A 21,074-nucleotide genomic window follows, 5' to 3' on the forward strand; every position below is an offset into this window, starting at 1 on the left:
AGATTGCTGCTTGCATGCCTTCCAGTGTCGATTAGTATTAATAATAAGGACGAGAGCAGTCCCTGTAGTCTATATAATTGCATTCCAGGGCCACGAAGACCGGAAACTGTGTAATTACAAGATATACCACCCAGCTTTTGTCTTCCTAGTGGACCATAACCACCAACCCAACCTGCCGGTATACGCCGTTTATGCAACGCCAATGAAATGAAACTCCATGTAATGCAATCCCTTCACCCCCTCCCACCGGAAAAAGAGGGTATCGCCCAACCAGGTCAGAGAGACCGCTGGAGCGACGCTTGTATAGAAGAAGAAGTCGACGGTGAGTGCGCCTATGACCCATTCTCCAGTTCACTCTGAGCATTCCCACTCTCAGCCCACATCCTCAGCACGGCGCGCTCAACGACACTCTGCGCCTCCTTCTCGCACTCAACCAAGTCGGTTTCGAGCGTCTGTTCCTCAAAATTAACATCGACCTGCTGCACCTTGAGCCACTGCTTATGCCGTTCGCAGCGCTTCTTCAAGCAGACGCCGCGGGTGATACTTTCGAGACTGTCTTCTTCTTCAGTCTCCATAGCCGTGTCGCCATCGGCATCGACGTTAGTGTTAGGGTAGCTGGCCGCCAGTGCCTCAGGTGTCCCTTCCTCGAACGCCTTCTTGCCTGGTTCTGAAAGCCGCCACTCGTCGAATTCCTCGTCGGACCAGGCAATTCGTGTATCGAAGCCGCAAATATCCTTCCACCCGCCCTTGGGTTCTCTCTTTTTCAAGATTTCGAGAATGTGCTTTGAGCGATGGCGCACGAGGGTGAGGAAGGTGTTTCGCGCCGCGAGCATGTCCCGGCGGTGGAAGAGGTCATCACGCTTCTTGCGGAGTTTGTCGATTTTCTCCGCCTCGTCGGGCGAGTAGTTTAAGTCGTCGGGGCTGTAGTCTAGGCCGAGTTTCTTTTTGGCGGGTGCCGCTGGGGCTTCTGCTTCTGCTTCCATCTCTGTTGGTTCTGGGACGGGCTGTTCTTCTGGAGGTGCGACGATATGAGCTCCGAGCTTGCGGAACTCTTCTGCTGAGCCGACGCCCATTATTACTGCGGTGAGGTCCCCAAGGGTGAGGACGCCACCTTTGCTTCCCAGATCTTCGTTATTGTTATCTTGTTCATCTTCGACTTGCGAATCGTACTCGCTATCGTCGTCTCGCGGTGTCTGCGTGCCGCTAAGGGCTGCCCTTAGGAAGGAATTTGGCTTCTGACCATTTGGCTGAGTGATCAGATTGAGATGTCGGGTCTTCTGACGCATGAACTCCAGCCCGTGTTCGTCAGAACAGTACTTGCTAGGATTTGGACCAATGTGACGAGCGGGTTTTCGGCACTCTTTTAACCGGCACATGGGCTTCCACAATGTCGATCCTTTTCCAGCTTCTTTGCAGTTCGGGCCTTTCCATTATTAGCACAGAGTGGAGTTCGAACAACTGTAGACTTACAGATATATCGCACGATGAGCTCCACGTCTCGCGGGTTGAGATTGACGCACTTCCCATGGAACCAATCCTCGCAGCCGCCATCGCACGCAATCATCCAAGTGTGGTTATCCGGCTTCCGGCAAATGCAGAAAAGCGTGTCAGGATCTGACACATCTTCATCCTCCTCCTCGTGCTCTTCCTCTTCCCCCTCCACATCTTCTTCCTCCACCTCAACTTTCGACTTCCTGCCGCCTCTCCTCTTAGGTTCAGGCGCTGGCGAATTCGCCAGGGACGCCGAGCTTTGTTTCTTCGCGGGAGCCTTACTTGTGCGGCCAGACGAGGGAGTTTGAGAGCGGCGGCTGCCCACGCTCTCATTGTCCTCTATGTCAAGCTTACTTTTCTTAGTCGAAGTCCTTCTCCCAATGCCCTTTTTCGTCCCAGGCCCCGCCCGCTTGGCTGCTCCTTTGGTGGAATTTGACGGGGATGACCGATCTGACGATGAGGCTCTTGAGTTTCGGTTCTTCAGGCTTGCCACGTTCTTGGGCGTTGGGTACTCTTCGGGCGTGTCTGTGCCATTTTTGATATCCTCGCTGTCAAGGAGTACTTTGTTCAGGTTCGTGGTAGATGGCTCCGGTTTGACAGGGCCTGTTGTCTCAGTCGGTACCGGTTCGGTTCCTGAAAGGCCTTCGTAGAGGTTGGTCCACGTCTGGACGTTCTGATTCTGCATGGGCCCTGATTCCGACTCTGCTACCAGTCGCGGAACCCTAATCTGCCGATGTACCTTGTCTGCCCTTCCGTACCCAAAATACCCACTGTACCGCCATCCCATAAGACCCACAATGCGATGGTTGTTCACGACGATATTAGACATGAGGATATTGTTGTGAACAAGCAGGTAACTCTCAGGTTTCCCGTTTCCGAAAAGCAAGTCACGCTCCAACTGTACACCCTCCAAAGGTAGATGCGAGTTGAGCTCAGGACAGACGTAGGATGGGTGTTCTTGACCTGACTCCGCGTTACCGAGCTCATTCGATACAATGCGACACTGTTGTTTCATCACCTCCACCTGTCCCGGGCTGAGATACCTCCAGGCAACGTCTAAAGAAACGCCAGGTATCCGAGCTTCCACCGTGACATTCTTCCCATCTATAATCCCGCAGTAGTATATCGTCGGCACTGCGACTCCCAAATTCCGAAAAGCGTGCTCCGCCTTCCTGGACGCATTGAGCTCGTTCGCATTCAAGCACAAGAACTTGTCCGCGGCCTCGCCAACTGCTTCCTCCAGGTCAACCCGGATGATGACACTGCCAGCAGCATACGCTTGTCGGTCCCCTTGCAGGTGTAATGAGTTTTCCGGGATGCACAGAGCTCTCACGGTCTCCTCCCAGTACTCCGTCGCAGTGGGGTCGGATTGGCACCAGCCGTTATATCGGGGCTGGAAATCATTATCTCGGGGGAGATAACGACCATAGTTCGGACTTCGTTGGTGAAATGGATCATCTGCTGGGATGCGCGCCGGATCGGTCTCATATGGATTGACCCCAGCCATTTCGGGCGGGCACCTTACACCGGGCACACAGTCAGTGCCAACACCACTTGCCTCTGCGGTTGATGGTTATATAAAGCAATGCAACTAGGGTTCAGTACTCCTGCCCAGAATCAAAGGCGATCTGTGATTGCTTTGATATGTTTGTAATTCGTTGATCACATGCGCGAGAGCGGCGGCGGCGTGAGGATGGAGGTTAGGACAGCGACATGGACCGAGATTTATAATTTCAGTCTAATCAAACAGTTCTCCGAGCTAGTGCAATATAGGAAGCCTTGTTTCGTCGATCAAACACAAACACAGGCAATCGTTTGGTGCTGAATGCCAATTCGCGTGAATCTCAGCTGAGTGACCGGCGGGCGCGACAGCAGCTCTGGTCCAAGAGTGGAGATGGTCTTTTGAGAGCGGGAAAGGGTGTGAAATACTCAGAAAATCCAGATTCCAAGATTGCAAACAGGATCAAAGCTGACTTGAAGGAGGTTTGGACATGCGCCTGGATAGGAAAATTCGCGGTCGGCGACGCGGAGCAAGAAGCGATAAGATCTTAGCCTCGTTCTTCAGGCACTTATCAATGGGGCGGTGAAAGTGCTCCGCGGAGGAGTCAGGTGCCCTTCTTGTCTAAATTGCTGGAGAACAGACTGTAGATAAATAGTTGAATAGTGATAAGACAATAACTCTGCAGTAAAATGGTAGAAGATAACATACACAGCAAGAAGTGATCGAAACACACCTCCACTGCTGGCAGTAGACAATGCGACCCCAATAAGCTGGCAATATCCCACCGCCCTAATCTTATCAGCTTATCGCAGAAGCTCTTATCACCATCTCACGTGCCCTTATCCAAGCACCAAAACCGCAAACGCCGGTCTCCAACACCAATCACATGCCGAGCAACCCTGCTCATAGAAAAAGCAAATAATTATTCTCAGGCCCCGGCCGCATGCCAGCGCCATGCCACTCAACATCTCCCTCTCCTCCCTCTTCTACCTAGTCCCCCTCTACCTCCTTGTGATAAACCCTCTCCTACGCCAGATCTACCCGAGCGATCCGCAGCTTGGCTCGTATCGCTTCGACGACGATGGAGACGATGTCGCGGAGGAAGAAACACTCCTAAACCTAAACCCGGAAGTCCTGAGTCTCGACGACGGAACGCCCATAACATGCCCGGATGACAATTACCGTGTGCATATTCTTTCGCATGCTCCATTGGTCATCTACATCGAGGATTTCCTGTCGGGCGAAGAAGCGGATGCATTGGTTGATGCGAGGTATGCGACGAACGCCACATTCCCCTTCCCCTTTACTGCCAATCCAATTTGCTAATGGTGGTTTTGTTTCGCGTAGTATACCGAACTACACCCCATCAGCCCTCTTTTCCTCAGGCGTGAGCAACGACTCCGCCACACCGAACATCGACACGACAAGACGTCTTTCGGACCAGGCGCTCCTCCCGCGCACGGAGACGGTCCGGTGCATTGAGGCTCGCGCGCGCTCGTTCCAGGGGTGGAAGCCGCATCTGCACATCGAGCGCATGTGGGCGCAGCGGTATAACGTGTCGGGGCATTACACACACCACTACGACTGGGTCGGATCGGCGAAGAGACATGGCGGGGACCGCATCAGTACGTTTATGGTGTACCTCAAGGCGGAGTGTAAAGGGGGTGGGACGAATTTTCCGATGCTCAGGAAGCCGAGAGATAACAAGTGGTGTAAATTCATTGAGTGCGAGGAGAACGAAAGAGAGAAGGAGAAGAGGGAGGGCGTGACGTTCAAGCCGATCAAGGGGAATGCGGTGTTCTGGGAGAATTTGAAAGCCGATGGGAGTGGCTGGCCGGAGACGTGGCATGCGGCGTTCCCGGTGGAAGAGGGGGAGAAGGTTGGTTTGAATATCTGGAGTTGGTATCAGCCGCCGAGGTGGAGGAGACGGTGATCTCGATCTCTTTATTGGTTTCGTGTATATATACAAAGGGTGTACATTAGATTTTGATAGATTTTGTATTATAAGGCTAGAGATAGATAACGATAGAAGTGCTTGGTATTCCCACAACGCCTGATATCATCCATGCATCCGGTCATTATATGTTTTCATAGTCATCACATTACCACTCGCTCTTAACTATCCAATGTTCATCCACTGGGTCCAATCATCATTCCCAAAGCCGTTCTTCATGTCGTTGTTGCCAAAAATCTCGTCCAATGGCACTCCAGGCAGGTCGAGGCCGGCATTGAAAGCATTATCGTCCGGCATGCCGAATGGCTGCTCGGTACCGGGTGGCATTTGCTGCATCGTCGCATCAGGCACATAGTTCTGATTCTGGTCGATGCCGTATCCCTGCCAGATGAAATTCTGGTTCGGAATGGAGACTAGATCAGGGCTGTTGACAGCTTCGCCCGGTGTGGACCCAGAAACAGGTGAATGCATGTGTGATCCTGATAGCCGGCCTGAGAGTGCCGCGCCCATGCTGCTCTGGGTTGTGTTTTGAAACATCGGTAAGCCGCCCCAGTTGTTCATGCTGTTTTGATCCATCGTGGTGGGAATTGTAGACATGAATGGCGCTGTAGTCGCATTGCTATCAAACTGGAAATGATCGTTTTCGAGCGTCGACATTGGCTGCGTGGGATACGCAAATGGATCATCTGACGGAAACATGATGGGCATAAGATCCGGGAAACCAGTAGTGTTGGGCATAGGCTGTGTGAACTGTGCCGCCGGGGCCTCCCTTATAGGCAATGTCCGAGGCATCATTTGTCCACTAGAAGGTGGTGTATATTCTGGTGGAGTCGATACGGCGCTTGTTGGAGTCTCTGAAGGCTGAACCCATGATCGACGATTTGCGCGTGGCTTGGCGGGCGAGCGAGATGGATGATTATCATCCAAGCTCTTAGGGCTTTGATTACCATCCTGCTTTGATGGGCGGCTGAGAAGTTGGACAGGGAAGGTACTTGCTCTTTGTAGCGATCCTGGCTGCGGTTCGGGGGCCGGTTGGTTAGAGGGAGCTGGCCGTTTCAGGTTAACCTGAATCTTCGAGCTCTGTCGATTCTTGAGCAACTCAGGGAGGTTCTTGAAGAGGGAATTGAGACTCTGCGAGCAACGGTCGGCTGCAAGACTCTTCTTTGCTAGCCCGGCAAGCGTGTTTTTGCCCTCCATGGCGTCCTTTAGAACGCCATCTTTTGCCGTCGGCGAGTCGGGATTCTCGAGCACAAAAAAGAGCAGCGATAAAATGGCGAAATAAGTGGTGTACATGGTAAACCAGAAAGAGCCATTGAGAAGGCCTTTCTTATGCATTCCAGTGGTGATGTGAACGATGTTTCGCGAAACGCTGACACATGCCGCGGCGCAGGCGTAGGATCGTCGGTCTACTCCTCGAGCTTGCGAACCGCTAGAAACATAGTGCAGGAAAGGTCGATACATGACCATCTGCGCATGGGCATAACTGATACGTAAGAGTTGCCGTATCCTATACATGTCAATTAAAAATCATAACAGCTCAAGGAAAAGAAAATACCGCTCAATCTGGGGAGAAACTTCGGTCCCTGGCCGCAGCGCCGCAGGAAGCTCTTCCATCCAGTTTTGGAGATCCCGCTCGATCTCCCTGATTTTCGAATGACTGACAACATAGCGCTGATCTGACTTGGACCGATGTTGCGCGGTCTTGAGAGGATAAATATACTTGACGATTTTGAGGACAATAACCGAAAGTCGCGTGTGTGCATTGGCGCCAACCATCGCATGTATCCGACCTTCCGGCGTCGGCTGTATTCCATTCTCGGTGATAAACTCTCCGTCGATCGACATCGGGTACTCCTGGTCGATGTCGTCATCGCTCAGCATCTGTGGGAGGCCCAACAACGTGCTAACGTAGACGTCCATTTTTCGAATAACCCAAAAGATCCGACGGCGTAACTCTCGTTCGACTGGATTAAAATTGGCAGTGACAGAGCGATGCAGACCGAGTCGGAGCGAGGACCGCAAAGCAATTCCGACATATGAATAGCAGGTGCTTAGCTTAGCGGACGATTGTAAAAAGATAACCATAAAGCAGATCGCTTGCAAAGACAACAAATCACGGCAATCAGTTATTTCCAGTAAATGTCGACCAGCCTTAAAATATTGAAACCTAGGCAAGTTAGCGGAGATTTGAATGAGGACCGACAAACATACCCTTGACCTATTGCGCTTTCGTATCCCGACAGATCCAAGGTTCCAGCCCCATCGTCGGAAAATAAACAGCCAACAGACATAACGATGTACAGCAGCGGCAGGAAAGAGTTCTCTTCATTGGTGAATTGCTCCGGAGGCGTATCATAAACTCGATCTAATAGCGCATAGAAGGATGGCTCGTGCACGAAGCGTATCAATGCACAGCCATCCTCTAGCGCGTTGTGACACAGACGCCGTGCAACGTCGCGAGGCGGGAGATCGTGGGTCGGGGGCAGAGATGGCTCTTGCGGAGAATCGGAGGTGGATTTCGGGCTCTCCAAGAAATGCTGCAGTGCGGGCCGTGTACGCAAGGGGATTTCGCTACCGCCCGGCTGACTGACCCCAAGCTGTTTACGGAGCCGACGAAGAAAGATGATACCAGATGTATGCCCATGATAATCCCAATGACCCTGATCGTCCAAATCGAGGGACCCAGACTTGTCAACCATCGACTCCAGCAATGACTCGTCACCTCCAGCTCCATCCGAGCCCTGAGCGTCCGCGGAGCCATTTGTATCTGGTGGTTGCGTCGGTGGTTGCGCCGGCGGCTGTGGTGGTTGCTGCAGCTTTTCCCGTTTGAACGCCAATAGCATCTGCTCTGTTGCATGCACATCGAACTGCGGATCGTCGAGATTCAGGTCTGGAAGAACGACACGGAGGAGGGCTTCGGCTTTGTGCAATCGGCTCTCGAGCGCTTCGACATACTGTGGTGCGGGGTTGCGGCGGCGGTTCGAAGGTTGATCGTAGGTGCATTCTAGGTCGAGGGGTTAACGATGATCGGTCAGTGGAGTAGAAATCAAAGCTCACCATAGCTGTAAACAGTGCAATGAGTGCAGGGTAGCTTGCCATCGCACTTGATTTTTTTCTGCCTACACGGATCGCAAGCACGGGTCACTCGCCGTCTTTTTTGCATATGCGGGGTCTTGACCTGCTTGGCGTCGGGCGCAGCATCTTCCGTGGCGAGGTCCTGGGCATTGTTCGAGGGAGTGCCAGAGAAATCGTCCTGGACGTAGGAAGCTGACTCTGGCGAGGGGTCCTCGTCGACCGCGTTATCGGGGAGGGAAGGCGCGGCCGGAGTTTCCATGGCTAATCGGACCGTCGCATACGATAACTCCGACTAGGGTTGCCAACTGTTATATAACAGAGCGAGCAAGTGTACGAAGTTGAAATGAAGTAATAGGGGTGGAGAGTGAAAGCTGCGCAGCGCTATCGCCTATCGCACCTTCCACGAGTGGAAACAGCTTTACCGAGTCATGGAAGGCACAGAGAGCAGCGGATATGGACAAGGCCGAGAGAGAAATCGTGATCTTCTCTCTTCCAGTCTTTTCTTTGAGAATCAGTAGACGTAGAAATGGGAGAGTGACAGGTCAAGACGGAGAATAGCAGGAAAAATCCGTCTGACGCAGGGTTGAATGAGTCAAGAAGAGGACTAAGCAGTGGATGTGAGAAAAGTACTCGAGCGATCGGCGACAAAGCAGTTTGGGTTTAGATGCGACTAAAGTCGGGCGTTGTGCAGGTTCTCAACCTGAAAGACAGTGGGGATCGAGGAGCATTTTGGGGAGCGAGGGCTGAAAGGGACAGAAAGAGGAGAGGACTGAGCAGATGCAGCCCTGGCGATGAATAATCCTTTTCGACACTAAGATGGGGTTCTTTTTGACGCTGAAAACCTGATGGAACCAGGGAACTGGAACGGGCTCGAATGATTCTGATACTGAGCTTGTCCCACTCGGCGGGCCAGGACTCTGCCGCTCGTATCAAATCCCACTTTCCTGACTTCCTGACCACCCTTTCCCTCCACGTTTCGCCTGCAAATTCCTGTCATCGTTCATCTCTCACGTTGCATCCATGGCCCCTAACCCTGTTCTCGGCCTTTCTCGGCCAATCCCAGCCAACTGTTCGTTCGCACTAAAAGGCTTAGTCCTCTCGTTTGGCGCCTCGGAGTTGGGGGCCGCCCACCGGTGTCGGACTCTAGACCTCGATAAAACCTAGTGCCTTCGGGGATCTGTCCGTTCAACTTCGACCAGGCAAATATATTACCGAGCCCAACAGCGCCTCGATGAGCAGGGGTTGAATGTTCCTGGACGCAGCTTCCAGATCATGTGATGATGTCATCTATCAACGCCGCAATCTGATGCGGCACCCCTGCGCTGTGTACGGCACGCGATAGGCGAGATTCGCTATCGCTGCTTACTGCCCAATTGTTTGCCTCGAGCCATGCCGGCATCTTTCTTGCATCTCCCCGCGTTTCGCGTGGCTGACAGCCCCGTGTTTCGGTGTGCCCAGGATTGGTTGCGAATGGCAGTGACAGCATATTATTGCCTAGAAGGGCCATCAGCGAGCTAGCAGCTGCTTCACGATAAGTCTTAACTGCCTAGACGACGACGGGAATTGCCTAGACGGCCTCATGCACACGATTCCCTATGGGAAAGCTACCATCCTACTCTGTGCCTAAGTTCTAGATAGAGCAAGATACGGCGGCCCCTCCCGATGCAGCGGAAGCTTGAGCTACCGAGGCTGATGATATTCCGTTGGTTCAAACCTCCGAGCCAGTACATCTAACATGCTCAGTCTGGTGGCTGCTTATTCTGCTTCGTATTCTGGAGGGCTGTGACAGGAACAAACCGAAGACATTGCGATCGATAGGCCAAACTTCGTCGCAAACAGATTACACCTGCACGTCCGGCATTTTCAGAAACATCTCGGGAAATTATCCGCATCAGAAGCCTCGTGAAGTGACAGCAAAACAGAAATGGGCTGGGTAGACACCATTGGCCCTACCCATTGGCTCTTGTCATTACGGCTCCAAGCAGATTGCGCACGGGGTGAGATCAAGATCCTAGTGAAAGATGTCTTGAATGTCACAATACCTGCATGGGATATGACCTGATCTCACCCTCCTCACTTCCATCTCTGCAGTATTCGTCTACTTAGGCTAAACCATCAACAAGACCGTCCGATTTATCTCACCGGCATGCCTATCTGGCTATCCTCTCCGCAACCTCCTATAACCTCTGCTCTGCGAGGCCCAAGTTGGTAAGGGTCTGCGGGTCCCTGGCTCATAAGGCTCGGGGTTGATAGCGACCGGATGCCTTCAAATCCTTTCAGCCTCTCGTAGCTAGCCAGGTGGATTGTGCCGTTTGCTAGTGAGCTATCGGTCACTTTTGAATATCTGGTTGGGTTGGAAGGAGGCGTAGGGGAAATGCACACTGGTGCAATAATCCCGCAAGCAAGTAAGATTCCGGTTATGTCGTTGGTACGGAATACTCTCGACACAATGCCCATGTCCCAATACAGCCATGGTCAGTGCATTGGAGTCTCGTAAGTAGGGCAGAGGTTACTAAAAAAAGGGCAGTGACCTAAATTTCACAGGTAATAAAACATACCCAGCACTAACCAAGTACATACGACCACAGGGTGTGGAGAACAGGGCTTCCCGTCCGCTCAGCCGTACTTAAGCCACACGCCGGCTGGTTAGTAGTATGGTGGGTGACCACATGCGAATCCCAGCTGTTGTATGTTTTTGCTTTCCTTTTATTTTTGCAATTATAATCTGAACTGGTTGGCCATGATGCCGCAATCACACTGAGCCGCTGTAAAATACTGGTTATTATTTTACTCTGTATCTCATATTAGGCGAGGGAGCCGGAGACAGACTTTGTAGACCAGAAATAGAATTTATTAATGGGTCTCCGGTGGGTGTTGAATGAACACTTTTGCCTGAGCAATATAAACCGCGGACTATAGCCGTGGCATACAGTAAGGTACCTTCTACACAAACCCGCCAAAATGCGAAGGCCAATATGTTCGAATTGACAGAACGTCACTAGATCATAGTGTTCATTTCAAGACTGGCAATTATCATTCATTAAAGAAATCCCCGACTATCGCGATCCGTTCGATCTGTCATGTATCGACGGCATTCATCTGACCTCCTCTCGAGGTGAAAGTACCTGACTACGCCAACGTGAGCTCCACAACAGCAATTTGATGTCCTCTGATGATAAGAAATAATACAGCCTCTTTTGTAATGAACACATCAAACACAAAGAGCCCATGATAACCGTGCGCCGCACAAATGCGCTACCGTCGTCATGAAAGACACACAACCACCCATACACTTCGCCTCGCCACTCGTGGATACCCCATAGAACATCAACACGACGCCATCCAAACAATTCCTATTACTATCTTGAAGACCCTCTACCCCCTAACATCCGGCCAAAACCTCTCCTCCAACCAAACAACCTGCCTCCACCACCTCTCACAGCGTTCCAACGCATCAACACCTTTCCCCTTCCCCTCCTCGTCAAGCCCACCTATCTCAAGCGCCGCAACCTCATCAACCACATCTCCAATCTTAGCCACAAACTCCTCGAACTCATCGCTCGCCCAATTCGGTATAAACTGCTCCCTCAGGGCTCCGCCATCCGTATCCTCACCCCCTTCCCTCTTCTCCAAGAACCCCGCAGCATACCTCCAAGCCCTAAGATAACAAATCTCCGTCGCCCAGAGCACAACGAGCCCTTCCAAAAGGCTAGTCCCAGGCGCAGAAGCAGACATAAACATATCAATATACGCCCGCGTAATCGGCGCAGCGCCAAACCTCCCCTCCTTATCCCCTCCATTCCCCCCTTCCAATTCCATTGGAGGCGTATTTAAATCAAGCGCATACTCCCGTGCAACATCCTCAAAGAACTTCAATTCACGATGGATATTATTCAGCGCATCGATTAGGATCCCCAGGATCTTTTCCGTTATACTAGCTTCACCACGAGCTGATGGTGTAAGTGGGAGATGGATTTTCGACAGGAGCTGCCCGATGAAGCGGACGTAGGTCTGCGCATACAGACGGTCCTGCGAGAGCCATGCGGCCAGTGTGTGTTTTGGGAGGGTGTTGCTGCCGGCGGCGCGGAGGAAGGGGTGTGTTGTTGCGCGGTTGAGGGCCGCGGGCGTTATGGTTGGGAGGTGGGTTGTTAGTTTCATTGTGGCTGGATTGATTCGAGAGGGTGGGAGAGTAATTTTGAGACCTGGGTAGATTGGTGCCTGGAGAGAAGAGGTGAGATGAAAAGTGACGCAGGATGTTTGGCGGGGTGTGGGGTAGCTCTGTAGCTTATTGCCGCAAAGGGAAGTATACTCGCCGATGACGGAGATAGAGCTATAGGGATCCACGTTACAATCTACATCTTTTCGATAAAGCTAAGTTTTGCATTAATGGATGCCTACTAAGCTACCCACCTAAACCAAAGTAAAGAACTCAACACAACCTAAACCAATGGAGAAAAAAATCATACAAGCAAGCAACTGCGCCGTCGAACCCCGAACCCCAAACCGAATGCTTCGTACCGTCATTGCAAGGTGATCGTAGTCAGACATACAGATCAAACAGATCTGAGTGAAGGAAGAACAACAACAACAAGAAAAACAAAATGGATTGTGCATGCGTTCCTGTCAGTCATGGATGCACGCAGTTGATTAAGCAGGCTTAAGTAGTTGCCGTACTGGTCCGGGCCGCGGGGTTGTTTATCTGGCGGTGATACGTCCCGATGGGTTGGAAGCCCCTGCAAAGCTTGGTTAGGTATGAGGTTGACGAGATACAGACGAGTGAGCTTACCTTGCCAGATCAAACCCTGCGTTGTCGTCGTCCTCCCCATCTTCCACTTCTGCATGCGGATGATGCTCGTCAGCCCCACTCGCGCTTGGCCCGTCTTCCCGCCGGGCTGACAGCGGCCTACCCGACCCAACCCCATTGGCGGTGCCCGGTTTGCTTGGGCTGACGAGGTTCGGTGGCGGGGGACTGCTACTCGGGATATTGCCGAGCATATCTCCCGGATCCCCTTTCAAGGGACTCATATCAACAACCGGACGCGCAGGGGTGCTCCCGATGTCGGCGAATTTCCAGAACTGGGCAGGAGAGCTCATGGGCATAAATTTTGATGGGATCTGAGCAGTGCTCGGAGGTGGGAGACGCGGCTGCTGACGTTGCGGTGCAGGTGTAATCATCGAGGATGGACCATCGTCGTAATAGGAGGAGGACAGCACCGGGGGAGATCGGGTCGCTGCATCGGAGAGTCCGTACGCCCGACTAAGGCCAGTTGCATGCTTCGTTGCGGACCGGTTGGGCAACGGCGATGGCTCCTCGTAGTCTCGTGGGTTCGGTGGCCGAAGCGACGGCGGCTCTATTGCACCGTTCCGGACACCGCGTGAACCCCGCTCAGGTGTGTACGCTTCAACAGGCGCAACTGGGAACGAGCTGAAGCTGGGCGATGAGACCGGCGGCGATTTCCTGCCGGCGGCAAAGACTGATTCCATCCCACTGGCGGCGACGCCACGCGGCGCGGGTTCTTTGGTCGCTGGGGATGACGGTGCTGACGATTGCGCACCACCCTTGCGGAGTTGCTTCTTCCAATACTCCTCACGATACTCTGGTGCAATCTGCCATTTCATACCCTTGCCCGGCTCGTCCGTCCGACGGGGAACCTTCTGGAACGCTTTGTTCAATGAGAGGTTGTGTCGGATCGAGTTTTGCCAGCCACTTTGCGAATGTCGGTAAAAGGCATACTTGTCCATTATCCAATTATAAATATTGTTGAGCGTCAACTTCTCCTCCTCACTCGAAAAGATCGCCTGTGCGATAAGAGTTGCATAGCTGTATGGCGGTTTCAGGTCCTTGGCAGCATCATTGCTGTAGTCGATTTCCTCGGTGCTCTCCATCATCATACCCCGGTTGTACAACGGCGACTGCTTGGCGGTTTTCGCGCCGACGGTGTCTGGCGATCGCGGAGGGGGTGTTACTTGACGTTTGAGGAACTGCGGAGCGGGTGCGAGTGCAGGAACGCCGGTCGTGTGTGGGACGGCGGCCTCTTGGGTCTTGGGAACGGTCGGCGTCTGCTGAGGGTGCGCGTGGTGATTGGCATCCCAGTTCGGATCTTCTTCTCCGTTGGCTATCCGTTGTGCGCGCTCGACGAAGCTGGGGTGAATATTGGCCTTGTCGCCCGGGGTAACGAACATCATCGATGTGTTAGCAATCTCGATGATGTCGCCGCACGAGAGCACGGCATCGGTACCGCGTTTCAATATCGCCTGGTTCAAACGGACGCCGTTGCGGCCGTTGACGCGAATGTGCCATGATGCAGTTTCCTCGCCGTCGTAGAAAATCTCCGCGTGGAGGCGCGACACGAACTTGCTCGGACCTAGATCGACGTGGACTTCGGGCAGCGCTCGCGCAGCGATGGTGACGGGACTCGACTGTTCATCTAGCTTCTGTTCGCGATCAGGCTCGCGGCCGATATTGACGTGGAGCGATTTCACGTAGTACGTCCAGTTCCTGCCGGCGATTTTGGCGTATGCGCGGATGCTCTGCTTGTTCTCGGTTTTCGCGTTGGAATGATCTTTTTGGACGCGAAGCGGCTCACGGGCGACTTGGAGATACGAGATAACGAGATCAACGATATCCTGGTTTTCGGTCAAGTCACGCTCGGGAGAAGATCCATCCGCGTCGTCGGCGGACTCGGCTTTCACGGGTCGAGGAGGCTGGGGAGAGGTTCGGCTTTCGACCTATCGCACGCGTTGGTTAGTTTCAGCTGAAGAAGTTTCTTGCAGAAAAGTTCGAGTCGCTGGGATGACGCAAAATAAGCGTATTTTGTTGCCTCGAAGCTCTATACGTACTTTGCGCTTCTTGTTGGAAGGTCGCGTGGGCGATGAATCCGGCGCCTCTGCATCTGAAGTCTCTTGTAGCTGGATTTCCTTGCGCCGCGCGCGACGGCGGTTAGAAAGAGGCATAGCCGAAAAGCTCTGAAGCTGTCGCTAGTCGCTTGTCGTGGCCGTCTGCCGCTCGCTATTGGTATAATCGCGTTGTGTCGTGTCGCTCAGCGTTGACGTAGGATAAATTTGTCGAGAGTGCGCGTTTATCCGGATTAGCGTAGCGGTGGGCAGTCAGTCAGATTCGAGGACTCGGAAGTCAGCTCGAGGAAATGGAAAGCGGACGGCGATTAATGGGCGACAACAAATGATGACCTAAAGAGGCCGAGCTGGACGAAGAACCAAGGATCAGTAAGTCAAGAAAGGTTTGCCACCGCGCGAAGGCAAGGCGAGTCGACGCGCACTGGGGCTTAAGAATGAGAGGCCCAGCCACCGCGGGGAGTTCCGGTTTAGTGGGGTGCCCTCTCTCAATGCTTTGCTCCTACTCTGTGCTCTGGACGGGTGAGTGTAAAAGAGCAAGAAACCAAAAGAAGCATGCTAGATCAGATAACAGATATCTGCAAGGAAACTAGAAGAGCGACGCGAAAGAAGCGAGCTGCAGCGTCGAAGCAGAAGAAACGTCCGGCAGAGGCAGTGACGTTGGTCTCGACTGTGACCGCTTCCAGTCCTCGACAGAAAGTTGAGAATAGATTGAGGATGGATTATTATTCCATTGCTTTGTCTGTCCTGTCTTATCGCCATTATTATAGCCCTAACCAAAACTAACAGCAAATCCTGCAGGCCTGCGCCCGTTAGACTAGTGGAGCGACAAATGAAAAGGAAACGGTGTGATCCCACGCTGCAGCCGGCTTGATGATGTTTTTCCGGATGCAGTCGACGACAACACTCACTGAGACCATCCATGGGCTCGACTTCGAGACGCGAGTAAATAAGCGCATCGTTATCCACTGCCTACCCATGGGACTTGACTGACCTTCTGTTTGCGTCACTTCCTCACTGCTCTAGGTGCAGTTCGCAAGGAAAAGCTCTGGAATGCTTCACTCTTTTGTTTTCTCGGCGAAGACACCGTAGCACTGCGGTGTTGGCAACAAATAATTCTCGAAAACGGGCCAATGCCTTTACGGAAAGCACAGAAAGTCGATGAAAGTTCAAGGACTGCCCTGGTTTCACCTGCAAATGTTGTTTCTGGCCAATCTGACCAACTCGAACCTACAGGGATTATCAAACCCCGCAACCAGATGGAAATGAACGAGCTGGAAATTGATTCCACGCAGGTGGAGAGGATATAATGATAGATACATGATGAACAGAAGGTACAGATAGCTGGGATGAGTACAGCGCAACTCCAGCATAATCATCAAAGCACCTCAAACGCCGACCACATATAGAATGAAGGAGCAAATAAAAAAAAAACGGTTTATGGACAACAGTGAACGGTTTCAGCCTCAGCTAGGCATTTTAGAGTCCCCATCCTCATCCAACCCCCGCAACGTGGGATACATAACGGAATCCTCAGCAGTCTCGTTGTCAGTTTTGATTGGCACCGTGCGCGGCGAGCGAGGAAGAGAATGGCTCTCCACGCCCTCCATGGCGTCATCCGCCTTGGACACTGGCGAGCGTGAAGCAGTGTCCTGCTCCATCTCATCGTTGAACTCACCCTGCTCCAGGCGGTGGGCAATGTAGTTACGCAGGTACTCAATCAGTCTAACTTTCTCAACCCATTCCGATTGGACATCCGATCTCTCGGCCACCTCAGTGGCAGCCTTGGCAGTCCGGGTTACATCATCCTCGTTGGGAGATCCACCATGGAGAGCCGGGTCGATCAGACTGGCGGAGATTTGCTTCGGAGTCCGCTCTCCAGACTCCTTGTCATCGCTGGAGAGGTCCATCGACTCTGAGGCAGCGCGAGATACAGGGCGCGCTCGCTGCAGTGTTCCTCCAGTGTACCTACGACGCTCATCATTGTCAAAGATGCCGCCGAGGGTGGAAGGCGGGGCAGCACTTGACGCCGCTGGGTAACCAGCAGTCATAGTATCAGTTGCTGAAGGCAGACGAGGGTACATGCTGGGACCGCTTTCATGAGGTGGTGAAACACGGTGAGCGGACGGCAGTGAGATAGGAGAGCGACCTGAAGTGTATGACTGCGCACTTGAGGGAGGTGTCAATGCAGGAGTGCTGGCAGAAGGAGAGTGTGCGGAGGTGTTTGTGAGAATGGGGCCAGTAGTGTGTGCTGTGGCATGGGCGGAGGGAAGTTGTGTAGGAGGCGAGTGAGTAGTGCGGTAGCTCATGCCGTTGTGAATATAGTGGGCACCAGGCTGGGCGACGCCAGCTGCAGCGACATTGTCATCGTTCTCGTAAATGGTGTCTTGCATTTGCTGCAGGAACTGATCAATGTTGATCAGATCACTCTTGGTTCGGACGTTGCTCATTGGTGGAAGATGGTATGCCGGTGCAGGATGAGGCCCGCTGGCATAAGGACCGCCAGCGACAGCCACAGGAGCGGGCATTGGCTGGTATTCAGCCAGAGGAGCCGCCGTCAAGACAGGCAGAGACAGGTTCTGCAGACTGAGGAGACGCTGGCCGACAGCAGCATAGGAGTTGGGGTCAAATTGTCTGCGCTTAAGGTCACCGAAGAACTCATTGAGCGCATCATATCCTCGCTTCTTGTTCTCGTACGATCCTTGATGAGGCTCAGGGCCAGTGTTCAAAGCATAGTAAACATTGCCGTAAGAAGCGCTAGATGGCTGCGGAGCGTGATGAGCCTGATAATACTGAGGAGGAGGACCATGAGCGTAGCCCTGGCTGGGAACGGGGTTGAGCGCGGGCTCGAAGTAGTGTGCAGCAGCAGCATAGCCTGAGATGTCTGTTAGTTCCAACTAGCAACTGAGCATGACAGGAGAATGCATACCCTTGGCGCCTCCGCCAAAAATCATATCGTTCCGAGAGCCAGGCTCGGGCGATCGTACCAAGACAGAGTCGTCAGCGTGCGTCTTGACATGCTTCTTCAGATCTTGGGGGCGCTTGAATGCCTTTCCACAGAAATCACACTTGTGCGGCTTGAGAGGAACGTGGACCCGGATATGGGAAGTGATATGGTCGCGTTTCACAGTGGTCGTACGACAGCTGCCCCATTGACAAGTCAAGTTGAGGTTGTTTGTGCTCTTCCGGCCAACGTGACGCTCGCAGACGTGTTCCTATAGCACAATAAAGTTAGTCACGTCCTAAAATCCTCGATGCGACCGTAGGAATGATAAGGGGTCAAACTTACGTATAAAGATTCCGGTGTAGGTAGCTTCTCAGAGCAACCTTGCCACATGCAAGTAAGTTCTTCTGATGGGCGAGAGGCTGCGGATGGGGGCGCAGCGACAGGAGACGCAGCATTGCCATTAACCTGAGGGCTGGCCACAGCAGCTGTCGCAGCCGCCGCGGTCGCAGTCACCGAAGGCGACGTGACAGTCGTGACTTGTGCCGGAGCAGGTTGAGGGGTTTGCTGTTCCTGGGTTGTAGGCACAGGAACAGTAACAGGAGCGACCGCTTCTTCGGCCATGGCGCCAAGAATATGACTTTTCTTGGTGATGAGCGGACGGAATGTTCACTTGAACCAAAACAAGGAATCTCTGTCAAGACGCAGAACAAAGCTCGCGCAACTTGAGCAGAACAGTTGATATGGAAGTGCCAGAAATTCGAATGTGAAGACGCACGGTCGGTAAGCAGTAAGTCAATACACCAACGACGCGTGCCACACAAGGGGACCGGTCAGAAAAAAGGGCAAGGGAAAGGGAAGAGAAGGGGGGAGACGAGAAGATGGGGGAAGCCAAGGTAAATAAGGAGAGGAGAGTCTTGGGATGGGACGAGAAGGGGGGAAGGCCTTGTGCGGACTCCAGAGTCGAGCTTGGCTTGCACAGCCCAGCGGGGGGATCTTGGACTTAAGCCTAGAAATCCGTCTTTGCCTTGGCTTTTCGAGAGTCGGCCGGAGCCTGTGCTGTGCTGTGCGCGGGGCTGGTGGCGTGGTAGTGCGATCCAAAATAGCTTAGCGTGGTACGCTGGTACAGCCTTGTAACATTCCTTCGTGCTCGCTTCCCGTGGAAGATAAAACCTACTCCTCATTACCCAGGTAGATTATACAAATAATAAAAGGAGCTATCATCTCGCATTGTAATAGGTGATATAAGTGCAGTAGGCTTAATATAAGCCCAAGTGGTGAGAATGTAGCGTGCTAGCACGTGACATTTTAATTACAAGGCCGAAACGACGCCAAGAAAGAAGGAACAACTTGCAGCCATATGGTAGCCGAGACTCTCCGTAGCCGCCGAGTCTCTCCAACCCTGCTTACAACAGACTCAGGGGTACAGTAAGAAGTCGCGCCGGATCTATTTAAAGGCTTGAAGCATGGAGCAGCTGAGTGTGGCATTACGGATATTTGTTTTCCTTCCAGCGTCAGCCTCGAAAAAGCAACTCCGAAGTCTGAAGCGATATGGGGGCCGCGGACCCCTTTTGCTCGATACCGTACGTTTGCTCGGCTGCCAAAAGTTTCCGGCGGTTACCGTAAGAATACCTGAGCTGAAAGAGGTTCGTACTCCGGGCCTCCATCCATCGAAGCGATCGGTCTCTCTTTCTTTGTTCCTTCAATTTCCAACATAAAGTCCTCATCGTCTCAGCAAGAAGATATATCGTGCTCTTTTTGTTGGTTAACAGAGGGTTGCCCCCTTTCTCCACAGCAGAGTCTCTACCACACTTTGCTGCTTCACTTGGCAGCCCAGCCCGTCCGCTCTTGGCCCTTGTATGCCCAGAATGCCGACCCTTGACGACCAGACCACCCATCTTAGTCAGACAATCACCCACCCATCCATGGTCGATGCCCAGCACCCCTTCGCTTAGCCACGTTGTTCGTCAAATCGTGCTGCCTGCTCTTTCCGAAAACGGGGGCGCCGTGCGATACTTTATTCGCTCAAGCATCAGCCAAGCCACGCGAGATGGCTTTTTATGGTCCTCCCGTCGGCCAGCCCACGCTCAACCCCCGAAGGAGGAAAAGGTGCCATATTGCGAGATTCGGGACAAAGGAAGGAGGATGTCAAATGACGGCCATACCTAGTTGCACTGCAGTCTCTGGGTATCTCCGTCTCCGTCTCTGGTCTCCGGTCTTTGCTCAGGGCTCAAGCAGGGTTGGCGGGTATTCTAGGTCACGGCTTGTTGGCCACTTATTATCGTCCAGATATCAACAAGTAGCCAGTAACAGGCTATCCTTGCGCCACCAGACCTGTCTCGAGACCACCCACCTGCATGAAGACTGAGGTCATGTATCTATCCTGCTGCGCGTGCTCGCCCCGAATCTGAGTCATCCCCCAAGGCTTCTGGGCACCCCCCCGCTCTTGGATGATTTCAGCTAAGACCTCCTCTAAGCTGGGCAGCGGAGTTTCTCATTACGTGGGTGTGACGGTCGGAATCGCAACAATGTGCCTCTGCCAGGGAATGCTGCATGCATGAAGAACGGCGAAATATGGCATTGTCTTTGCTTGGACTCGCTCAGCTTATTGCCCGACTCGCAATCCCCAGGATCGACTTACGTGGGCGCTAAGTTTGACACGGCGTCCCTGCCCTGGCCAGCATAGGTTTGTTGGCCACGCCAAGAAACGTGGCCGAAGAGACTGGCTATCAAAATCGTGAATGTCGAGTGCTGCACTCGAGTAGTCACCACAGGTCAAGATCTGGAAGGAACTAACTACGAGCTAGACTGCAATCTAGGGAATCTACAGGCTACATCAGGTATAAAAACTTAACCTGAATTGACCTGAATTGAAGTGACATGAACTGAATCGACCTGAACTGAAGTGACTTGAACTGAATTAACTAGGACTGAACTGACTAGAACTGAATTGACTTGAACTGAATCGACTTGAACTGATTTAACTCTGAATTGACTCGGAAAACAACACTAAAACGTCAGGTTGGTTCGTGGAGTTTTGACTGAAATGTCTTTCATAATATCGCACAACCACAGCACAGAAGACTCGTGCTCACAGTCGTGTTCGACCCATCCAATACGGCGAAATGGATAATAGTCACGTCTTCCCAATGCTGACGAAGCATGGCGTGGCCGGCCTATCCAATGCTCACCAAACAAAAAAAGGAAACAAGATAATGACAACAATGAATAATTCCGCCACCAGCCAAGCAAGAAGA

At 52.7% G+C, this 21,074-nt stretch overlaps 6 protein-coding genes across 6 annotated transcripts; 1 reads left to right on the plus strand and 5 right to left on the minus strand.

Annotated features, from left to right (window-relative positions):
- Positions 1-3: 3 nt before the first annotated feature.
- BDW74DRAFT_151563 (putative PHD transcription factor) lies at positions 4-3,481 on the minus strand. The gene is made up of 2 exons (XM_073724205.1): positions 1,471-3,481; positions 4-1,423 (listed from the first exon to the last, which is right to left on the minus strand). The coding sequence occupies exons 1-2, from the start codon at positions 2,996-2,998 to the stop codon at positions 333-335; spliced, it is 2,619 nt and encodes an 872-aa protein (XP_073584968.1). The 5' UTR covers positions 2,999-3,481; the 3' UTR covers positions 4-332.
- A 441-nt stretch (positions 3,482-3,922) lies between these two features.
- Positions 3,923-4,950, plus strand: BDW74DRAFT_151564 (oxidoreductase, 2OG-Fe(II) oxygenase family). The gene is made up of 2 exons (XM_073724206.1): positions 3,923-4,263; positions 4,340-4,950. The coding sequence occupies exons 1-2, from the start codon at positions 3,947-3,949 to the stop codon at positions 4,923-4,925; spliced, it is 903 nt and encodes a 300-aa protein (XP_073584969.1). The 5' UTR covers positions 3,923-3,946; the 3' UTR covers positions 4,926-4,950.
- On the minus strand, positions 4,951-8,812 carry BDW74DRAFT_151565 (putative C6 transcription factor (Mut3)). The gene is made up of 4 exons (XM_073724207.1): positions 8,004-8,812; positions 7,158-7,950; positions 6,502-7,113; positions 4,951-6,453 (listed from the first exon to the last, which is right to left on the minus strand). The coding sequence occupies exons 1-4, from the start codon at positions 8,107-8,109 to the stop codon at positions 5,112-5,114; spliced, it is 2,853 nt and encodes a 950-aa protein (XP_073584970.1). The 5' UTR covers positions 8,110-8,812; the 3' UTR covers positions 4,951-5,111.
- Positions 8,813-11,396: 2,584 nt separating this feature from the next.
- Positions 11,397-12,179, minus strand: BDW74DRAFT_177263 (putative transcription regulator PAB1642; the record flags this gene model as incomplete). The annotated part of the gene is made up of 1 exon (XM_073728838.1): positions 11,397-12,179. The coding sequence occupies one exon, from the start codon at positions 12,177-12,179 to the stop codon at positions 11,397-11,399; it is 783 nt and encodes a 260-aa protein (XP_073584971.1).
- A 540-nt stretch (positions 12,180-12,719) lies between these two features.
- On the minus strand, positions 12,720-15,203 carry BDW74DRAFT_140154 (putative forkhead transcription factor Fkh1/2). The gene is made up of 2 exons (XM_073722504.1): positions 14,862-15,203; positions 12,720-14,750 (listed from the first exon to the last, which is right to left on the minus strand). Exons 1-2 carry the CDS (start codon positions 14,973-14,975, stop codon positions 12,804-12,806), a joined length of 2,061 nt encoding a protein of 686 aa, XP_073584972.1. The 5' UTR covers positions 14,976-15,203; the 3' UTR covers positions 12,720-12,803.
- Positions 15,204-16,068: 865 nt separating this feature from the next.
- pacC (putative C2H2 transcription factor PacC) lies at positions 16,069-18,545 on the minus strand. The gene is made up of 3 exons (XM_073722505.1): positions 18,163-18,545; positions 17,803-18,088; positions 16,069-17,748 (listed from the first exon to the last, which is right to left on the minus strand). Exons 1-3 carry the CDS (start codon positions 18,439-18,441, stop codon positions 16,340-16,342), a joined length of 1,974 nt encoding a protein of 657 aa, XP_073584973.1. The 5' UTR covers positions 18,442-18,545; the 3' UTR covers positions 16,069-16,339.
- Between the last annotated feature and the right edge of the window lie 2,529 nt (positions 18,546-21,074).

Source organism: Aspergillus multicolor (assembly GCF_047715735.1).
Source record: "Aspergillus multicolor strain CBS 133.54 unplaced genomic scaffold BDW74scaffold_9, whole genome shotgun sequence".
Classification (NCBI taxonomy): domain Eukaryota; kingdom Fungi; phylum Ascomycota; class Eurotiomycetes; order Eurotiales; family Aspergillaceae; genus Aspergillus; species Aspergillus multicolor.

What these genes read in the sequence shown, in the direction of transcription:
- BDW74DRAFT_151563 (XM_073724205.1), bottom strand. Translation starts at nt 2,998, where the DNA reads ATGGCTGGGGTCAATCCATATGAGACCGATCCGGCGCGCATCCCAGCA. An exon ending in GCTCATCGTGCGATATATCT is followed by an intron (nt 1,424 to 1,470) that starts GTAAGTCTACAG and finishes AATAATGGAAAG; the next exon opens with GCCCGAACTGCAAAGAAGCT.
- BDW74DRAFT_140154 (XM_073722504.1), bottom strand. Translation starts at nt 14,975, where the DNA reads ATGCCTCTTTCTAACCGCCGTCGCGCGCGGCGCAAGGAAATCCAGCTA. An exon ending in CTTCCAACAAGAAGCGCAAA is followed by an intron (nt 14,751 to 14,861) that starts GTACGTATAGAG and finishes CGCGTGCGATAG; the next exon opens with GTCGAAAGCCGAACCTCTCC.
- BDW74DRAFT_151565 (XM_073724207.1), bottom strand. Translation starts at nt 8,109, where the DNA reads ATGCAAAAAAGACGGCGAGTGACCCGTGCTTGCGATCCGTGTAGGCAG. An exon ending in TTGCACTGTTTACAGCTATG is followed by an intron (nt 7,951 to 8,003) that starts GTGAGCTTTGAT and finishes CCCTCGACCTAG; the next exon opens with AATGCACCTACGATCAACCT. An exon ending in GAAAGCGCAATAGGTCAAGG is followed by an intron (nt 7,114 to 7,157) that starts GTATGTTTGTCG and finishes TAACTTGCCTAG; the next exon opens with GTTTCAATATTTTAAGGCTG.
- BDW74DRAFT_151564 (XM_073724206.1), top strand. Translation starts at nt 3,947, where the DNA reads ATGCCACTCAACATCTCCCTCTCCTCCCTCTTCTACCTAGTCCCCCTC. An exon ending in GATGCATTGGTTGATGCGAG is followed by an intron (nt 4,264 to 4,339) that starts GTATGCGACGAA and finishes TGTTTCGCGTAG; the next exon opens with TATACCGAACTACACCCCAT.
- pacC (XM_073722505.1), bottom strand. Translation starts at nt 18,441, where the DNA reads ATGGCCGAAGAAGCGGTCGCTCCTGTTACTGTTCCTGTGCCTACAACC. An exon ending in CTACACCGGAATCTTTATAC is followed by an intron (nt 18,089 to 18,162) that starts GTAAGTTTGACC and finishes ATTGTGCTATAG; the next exon opens with GAACACGTCTGCGAGCGTCA. An exon ending in TTTTGGCGGAGGCGCCAAGG is followed by an intron (nt 17,749 to 17,802) that starts GTATGCATTCTC and finishes CAGACATCTCAG; the next exon opens with GCTATGCTGCTGCTGCACAC.